Source organism: Trifolium pratense, linkage group LG3 (assembly GCF_020283565.1).
Source record: "Trifolium pratense cultivar HEN17-A07 linkage group LG3, ARS_RC_1.1, whole genome shotgun sequence".
Taxonomy (NCBI): Eukaryota; Viridiplantae; Streptophyta; class Magnoliopsida; order Fabales; family Fabaceae; genus Trifolium; species Trifolium pratense.
This window is the reverse complement of record NC_060061.1, coordinates 229,834-238,392: the sequence shown is the minus strand read 5'-3', so window position 1 is coordinate 238,392 and position 8,559 is coordinate 229,834. Positions and strand designations below refer to the sequence as shown.

Genomic DNA, 8,559 nt, shown 5'->3' with positions numbered 1-8,559 from the left:
CTTGCACAAGACAGGATCAAAAATGAAATCATTGGAGAGAAATCCAAAAAACAATGCCTAGTATGTTCCTCTGGTTCCCACATAAATGATTGGAATTTCACATGATAATTCCCTTGTGCAGAAGATGCATACAAGTGGAAAGATAATCATGGATTGCTCTCCTTAGATAGATGCAACATGCAAGTCTAAAGAAGAATTGAATTTTCTGTATCTTATTCCACAACCCATGCCATAACCTCTCTACCAACTTCAATCTCTCAAAAGCATATCATGTAACAGGAATAAGTATTAGGATATTAATTATTTTGATATTAGTTTATTTTATGTCAATTTACTATTTTAGCCCTGAGGGTTGTATTTAAAGGCAATGAGCCTCATTTGAAAAATCAATCAATGAATGAACAAATTATCTTCTTCTCTAAAAATAACTCTCAATTTATCTTTACATTTCTCATTTGTACCGAATTTTATTCAATTCATCAGAATTCCTACTTTGAGACTTGATTTTATCGGTTTCGTCCCTAGAATCTATTTACCCGTTACAATTGGTATCATGTTGAAGCCAAAGTACTGAAAGTAGTCGCAGATTCAAATTCAGAGATGAAGAATATTGCCAGAGACTCTTCTTTCTTAACTCATTGTAATGTAGTTTCGACACCGTCAATCAAGGAGGGTTTCACTGCAAACCCAAATATTGATGCCTATAGCTTGCTGCAATCTGCCCTTCAAGTGTTTGATGAAATGTCCATGAAGAAGATGAAAACCATATCTTTAAGCCAACTAGCAACCATGACAGCATCAGTTCCAGTTATGGTTCGACAACTAAAAGTCCTTCTAAGCTTTGACAATCTCAAATGTTTTGATCCCGGTGGAATGATTCCTCTTTTGTTTCTTCCAACTTCTTCTGTTTTTATTTCGTTCCAATTTCCATCAAGAATGTCATTGCCAATACCTCCAGAACCACCTGATTGGGTTGCCGTTCAAGAATCATCACTCCAATTTCCTCTATGCGTTACTACCGAAGGTATCACAATTACACAACATTTAGATATGCATTTGTTTCCAATTCTACTTATTGTCCTCCAAGTGTTTGATCAAATGCCAAAAGGTGATAGTCACAAGGCATTTGTAGATTTCTTGCGTTCAAGCTGGCGATTGCAATGTTATTTACAAGACCTGGCTGCTATAAGTGAAAGTAATGGTAGTGTTGATTATTTTAATGGATTAATTAAAATTCTTCTGCAGCATTCCCAAGAGTTGACACATGAATTACAATTTGTTCACACTTGGAGCTACTTGAGTGATTTTTTTCATGATGTTTGTCTATATTCTTTGGGAAATATTCACTCCTATTTTAATGACTGTGCAAGGGGCAGAATATTACATTTTGTTTTTAAAGCTGGTGGAATTAAACATATCATTGGAGAGTTATTGGATAAGCACTTAATTTCTCAATGGTACGAAGCAAAAGAAGTCAGGTTTTGTGCTCCAAACTTTTTATTATTCCTTCTTGCTATCTTTGGCTCTAAAATTTGGATCATGAATCTTGTTTATGAGGAGTCTCAATCTCTCTATCTAATGGCCCTTGGTTCAAATATTGGGACACATACGCTAGTGAAGATCAAGGATGGCAAGAATATGAAAATGCCAAATATTTATAGACAAATGGATAGTTATTATGGGGTTTTGACAACAAGCTTCTTCCGGATTGCAAAGCTCCATGTTTCTCATCTTGATGCTAGTTTAGACAAAGAAAAGGGTGATAATAGGGTGTATCATGGAGACAATTTTTTCTTTGTGACTTCTACAAATTTTTGCTACTTCGGAAAGCATATGATTTTGGAGTCCTTAAAGTGTAGAAAAGAGACATACAAAGACTTGGTTGCTGTGATGATACCTGCAACGCAAGAGTGGTGGAGAAAGTATCCTTCAAGAAAAAGAAATTTCAGATACTGCAAGTATGGTTTGTTGTGTTTACATTTAGGAATCTCAAATGGAGTTTTCAATCACCTCATTGGTCTTTGTATCAATATGGTTGCAATCCAAAAAAAATTGAATCACAAATTCAAGGTACAAGGGCTGCCTAGTATAGTTACTAGTGATTTTAATAAATACTTCATTAGTACAGTTTGGAAGGAACCATTTCAAATCCAAGGGGACTCAATGATCAATTCTATTGCATCCTCTCCTAATTCCAATTTTCTTAGGTTGCTCCAATTGCTTCTGTTGAAGCTATGTCAAAAGTCACACTTTGATGTTGTCAACCTTGCTGTAAAGTCGACTATTTTGCATAGGAAAATGATCCCTAGAGGACAATTGCTACTCTCAGCAGTTTATGTCAACAGACGAAGTGTTATTGTCACTAAGATTTTGCTAAAATGGAGGGATTTACCACTTAAGCATGACACTTGGAAATTTGCTGCCAATGTTGATCTTGTTGTGGCTATTCTACATAGGAAAATGATTGAAAGGGGAAGTGTTCATGTTCCTTTAGTTCTGCTCAAATGGAAGACTTTACCTCCGAAGCATGGTACTTGTGATTTTTCATCCTTGAGGACAAGGATGTTTGAAGGGGAGGGTATTGTAACAGGAATAAGTATTAGGATATTAATTATTTTGATATTAGTTTATTTTATGTCAATTTACTATTTTAGCCCTGAGGGTTGTATTTAAAGGCAATGAGCCTCATTTGAAAAATCAATCAATGAATGAACAAATTATCTTCTTCTCTAAAAATAACTCTCAATTTATCTTTACATTTCTCATTTGTACCGAATTTTATTCAATTCATTAGAATTCTTACTTTGAGACTTGATTCTATCGGTTTTGTCCCTAGAATCTAATTTATCGGTTACATATCATATCCTTGAAGGCTTTAACATTTTATATAAATTTTATTTTGGGTGCCTTGATGCAAACTAATTTATAGGCAATTATAAAGAAAAGGCCAATATATTGCATCCCCTGTATGCAGGGAGTCTGGATTGTTGGTGGTCAACATAGACAAAAAACAGTTTAAAAACAATACTAAGAAGCAAGAATGAAAGAGAAAGTTTTTGTCTATGCTATATTTCAATTAACTTCTTCATTCTTGTAACAACCCACTTTAAAATAGTTAAGAGTAATAGTAAGAAGAAGTTTATGAAAAGAAATTAGTGTTAAAATTATGCACACGCATTAGTAACCAAGAGTTGGGACCCATATTTACTCAAGGACTAAAAAATATATGATAAAAGTAACTACATGTTAAAACCAATAAGTCAAAATACTAAGGTTTATTTTTTTGGTGGAAAAAAGATTACAAGGAGGGAAGGTTGTTTTCTACTCTATGTTCAGAATATTCCACAAGACATAATGAGGGTTGACAATTGTACTTACAAGTTATAAATGACCTTCCAAAGAGAACCACTTGTAGGGATGAGCTGAAGACCTTTAGTGGAGGTTGTATGATCGTAAAAGTTAAGAAAACCCTTTTTGGAATTTGGCAGCTTCAGACAAACAAGGTTAGGGTAACTTCATTACCTTAGCAAAGCAAACCAGAAGTCTGCCTGCCTGGTCAGGCTTGAAATAACCATGGTTTTATGCAGAGTCTAACTGCTCAGACTAAGCTCAAATGAAGCAACAGCCTTTTTATTTTTATTCATGTATTCTTCCACACACACACACATATACAAGACATCTAATGTTCTAATTCAACATGAGTAGAATTTGTAACGTTTAAGATGTACTCTTCTTGAACTAAAAATCATTGTAATACAACTAATGCTGGCAACACAATAGCAAGAGCAGCACTATCTATGTATCAATAATAATCAAACACTACTTCAAATGGAAATAGATCAAGTATATGTATGGATTGACTTATTTGATCCCATCTCCTGCCATAAGCATTTGTGAGACTCTTTGGGAGAACTTATGGAATAAGCTTATTACATGTACATAAGCTATTCAGTATTCAGGATAGCTTATGAGAACAACTTATAACATATATGAAAACAGTTTGACTTTATTTAATTTTTTGTTATAGAAATAGCTTATGCATTATACTAACGCTTAATAAACACTTTAATTAAGTTATTTATCCTAAAAGCTACCAACCATAGTTTAAGTGTTAATAAATCCCATGAAAGTTTATATACATACACTAAAACATAATAGATTAGAACTTAGAAAGTTGTTTATCTAAACAAAAAAGGGAGAATTACCATAATAGATTCAAGACCACATCCAATCTTATCTTCAGAGTGTGGATGATAAGCAAGGAGCTTCTCAACTACAGCTTTCTCATCTTCCACAGTCAATCTTCCTCCATCCATATACCTAACACACAAAATTAAATTGAATAAACAAATCAAACAACAAAAAATCGCAATTCATCGAAAACCAAATTATAACACGAAATTAACTTTGGCGAGTGAAGAATCTCCTTGGTAAGCAAAATGATAGGTTCAATATCGTCGAGAATCTCGTTTTCCTTATCCTTCCATTTTCGGTAATCAGGTTCATTCTCAAAATGAAGGTTAATCGACGAGTAATTATCTCGGCGGAGATTTAACGTGTTGTTGAGGTAGTTAGGTTTATCGTTTGGTTTATTCGAAGGTGGTGTGATGGCGGCGCTGCACCATAGACGGTGGCGCGCTGTAACTGCTCCGATGGTAAAGTGTTTGTAGTTATGGAAACAAGAGCGAAGTAGAGTCTGTCTTAGAAGAAGTGGTGAGGCCATTTGTGATTGTGGGTTGAATAGAGTTTGTTGCGTTAATTAATATAAGTGGTTGGTAGGTACTGTAATCTAGATTGAGTGAGAGTGACACACTCCTAAGTCGGGTCATTATCATATACATACAGCATTGCCATTGGACACCTTTGCTTTAATTTTCTCATTTTGCTCTTAATATTTTATTTTTAAATCATGAAATTTAAATTAATTAATTAAAGAGTATTCTATAATCTCATAAAAAAAAAAGTATGTTAGAAGGGAAGAGATTAAATTATTAATGTTTTTTTTAAGTAGTTTTGTGGCTATAAATTTTAGTTTTACGTGAATAACTAGAGTGTCTCAGATTTAAAGTCAAATTTCGGCACCTACATGTATAATGTAACTAGTATCCGGACTCGTGCCAAGCACGGATAAAAAAAATATTTATAAAAGAGTTAAAAAAAAATTTGATCTCTATAAAAATGTAATGTTTATACCAACTGAGTTAAGCTCACGAGAATGATCAAATTATTAATGTTACGCCGCTTAATAATATTTTAACGAATATAAATTTTATAAAATTCATTGTTGTTTTGAAAGTTTATATAAGCCACTAGGTTTGGTGAGGGGTTTGGGCAGTTTGCTAGAGGTGGTGGGTTCGATCCTCAGATTCATTGTTAGTGAATTTTGATTAAGGTGAAATTATTCGAGAAAATCCAAGTTTAAATATTGACTAAAATAAATAAATAATCATTGATATAATTTTATTTATCTTACGATCAAACTCCAAAATACTATGGTCAATTTGTTCGAGAACTCAAAGACAAAAAAACAGCACCATAGTTTATTTATCTTTATGATCAAACTCCAAAATACTATGGTGAATTTGCCTGAGAACTTACAAAAAATAGCACAATAGATACGTATATTACATGACACAATGCTACAATACAAAGAGTACATGTAGACTATATTATGCCACTCCTAACCATATTACCAGATGCACCAAGAAAAAGAAAGACAATTTTATGGTATCAGTATCACTACAAAATTATATCCGACTTGATTCTGATACACAACTTGTATTGCCAACCATCTCAGGACTCAGGAGGCTACTCTTGCCATCAGTCCGGCAAGTATGCTTACTCAGGAGGCTACTCTTGCCACCACTAATACATATTTTGCTTGTGTTTGGTAGCTGGTATCATATGCTAGTTTTAACGTCCATTGGATGCTTTGATCAAAACTTTCGCTACAAATGAACTGGTTTGCTTATTAGAAGTGTTATGAATATAAGACCCACACATAACTTTCAATCATCAACCTTGAGTAACACGAATTCATTCTTTTTCAGCAGACAAGTTCAAAGTGCAAGTCCCACACTGTTGTCTCGCAGTCAAAACAACTAACCAATTGCGCCTTAAAATTCATTCACATGCTAAAACTCTTCTCAGCAACCAGCTAATCTGCCATCAGATTTTTCACATTACTAAGGAAGCTCAGCTACCTTGGAAGCATATCAAGTGTATACTCCATATTCAAAGACTTTACCTACCACTTTAACATCCATTCATCATGAAGCCCAGTTTTTAAATGACTGAAAGCAATGGAAGTGCTCTATCGATTACTATATATGTAATAAAGAACTACAATCATTAATCGAAAAATAAACAATTAAAACACACAATTTTTACAGTATATTGTATAATAACTTTGTACTATATTGCATTTGTGATGTGTACTCATGAAGTCATGATATCTAGTCTCGATTATCATGAGTACAAATCAATAGGACATTTAGAAACTATCAAGTGAATAAATACCTTTATTCCAGAATCTACAGTAGTTTGAAACAATAATCAACATATGTTTGTAGGTTAAAATTTAAGAATACAAATGCATCACAAACATCAAACAAGCACATGTACATACTCCTGCAGTTCTACTTGAAATCTGTTAGTATCCCAACGACGAAGGTTTATTATTCTATATGCTTTAATCCCAAAGACAAAGGAAAGGAGTACTAAGTTGGCCATAGTCTTTTCAAGCAATGTTTATCTTATTCTGACCTCCAAAAGGCTAGTGCAGTTTAACTGGATTTTGGCCCTTCTTTATGGGATAGGAAGATTGCATCGCAATTCCACATTTTCCTTTCACGCTTGTCCTTAGATTATGTTCCAATCTAAGATAACCTGATTCTCCCCAGTCCTTACCCCATGAATTCTTCCCTATCCAATAATCAACTCCATTTTCTGTTCCATACCCAACAGCGGTAACACCATGGTCTAACGCTGTCCCACATCTGCCGGTAAATATTCCCTGCAAAAATTTGACAAAATTAGCATACACTAAGCTATTAAACAAAGAAGCAATTCACACAACGGGTAAAAGATAGTCTAGAAAATGAATTTTCAATTGGCAGGACTTAAGCACACAAGGAGAGTTCAATTCAAAAGACTAGTAACTATTGTAATGATGTCGACAATTTACAATCACATGAATCCGGAGAAATTCACATCGTTGGACCAACTACAAGCAACTATTGTATCTTCTATGCCAAAGGGGATGGAAGCCATGAAGGAGCTCCTCTAACCGCATCACAAAAAGGACCTCTATTAAGCATCTTCAAATCATCAATCGAGAGATCAGGGGACCATGGATGAATGATATTAACTAAGGCAATAAATTTCTAATAGCGTCATCATCATATACGCAAGAGCCATCATTATTTACAAGAGCATATATATTACTGGAACCTTTGATGAATAACGATAGATTTGATGAAAGAAAGAAGTATTTCTTGCTCTCAACTTAATCTACTTTGGAGCAAGATTGATGGAACCTATAAGATTCCTCGTGCAAAAGAATATCACTATACTTTTGACAAAAACATTTATCAACATGTAGTTATCCTCCTCCAATTCCATTCCACCCCACCTAGCAAGATGAGGTTTCTTACGTTTGAAATTGCTGTGACCAGAAGTGTCTCTATTCCACACTTTAATTTCAATTATACAAGTTAAACAATTAATATAATTAGCTCCTAATTATTATCGACTCCCTAAGAATATGAAAACTCTAGTCCACATTTTTTTGGTAGATACATAAAAATGATAGAGATATTATAAACTCACACATATTACATATTATAAGTAGATGGATTAGGATTTGAATCTCGATAATGACGTACAATTTAACAATTTCAATATTTTTTTGTCGGTTGATCTAAAACTTGTTGACAACTCTACTCTACACTTTAATATTGCCAATTAAATGATTAATATTAACCCCTCATTTATTATTACCGGCTCTCCAAGAATATGAAACTATATTTTTCAAAATCCTTATAAACCAACCAAGGGACAAAAAGTTTAAAGTAAGTATTAGGTTATAAATAAATAATCAATTTAGTTTATAAACTAATTAACTTTTCAATTTGTTTCGTGAATTGTAGAAATATAATAAATAATTTATAAACTAATCATCAATTTTTTTTGAATGGATTAATATTATTAATCATCAAATTAATTTTTACTCAATTATAAAAATTATTGTTTATATTTAAGATCGGAGAGAGTAATTATTAGTGTATAAATTACTTTCAAATCAATTTCACTTTGACTGATGGTTAATAGAATTAACTTAATAAAAATGTCACATCTTAATTCACAAATTCAAACTCAACTCAAGTGATAAAAATGTTAAAATTGTTAGGTTGAATGTAATGACTCCCTTTATTTTGTGTGTGAGAGTTTTCATTAACCTATGATTTCATCTATGTATCGCTAAGAAATATCACATCTTATATAACAAAAAAAAGTGTCACATTTTTTAACAATATCATTACATTTTTTAATCCGTAT

The 8,559-nt window shown here is 33.0% G+C and overlaps 2 protein-coding genes across 2 annotated transcripts in view; one reads left to right on the top strand and one right to left on the bottom strand.

The window, feature by feature from the left end:
* LOC123918997 (protein DCL homolog, chloroplastic) overlaps positions 1 to 4,859 on the bottom strand; it is an 8,414-nt gene extending 3,555 nt beyond the window's left edge. Inside the window, exons 1-2 of the mRNA XM_045971216.1 lie at positions 4,407 to 4,859; positions 4,206 to 4,320 (exon numbers count right to left, since the gene is read on the bottom strand). Coding sequence (XP_045827172.1) covers positions 4,206 to 4,320; positions 4,407 to 4,723 — 432 coding nt within the window. The 5' untranslated portion in view covers positions 4,724 to 4,859. The remainder of the gene's footprint in view (positions 1 to 4,205; positions 4,321 to 4,406) is intronic.
* Positions 561 to 2,765, top strand: LOC123918996. The gene is made up of 2 exons (XM_045971215.1): positions 561 to 1,024; positions 1,133 to 2,765. Exons 1-2 carry the CDS (start codon positions 601 to 603, stop codon positions 2,671 to 2,673), a joined length of 1,965 nt encoding a protein of 654 aa, XP_045827171.1. The 5' UTR covers positions 561 to 600; the 3' UTR covers positions 2,674 to 2,765.
* Positions 4,860 to 8,559: the final 3,700 nt, after the last annotated feature.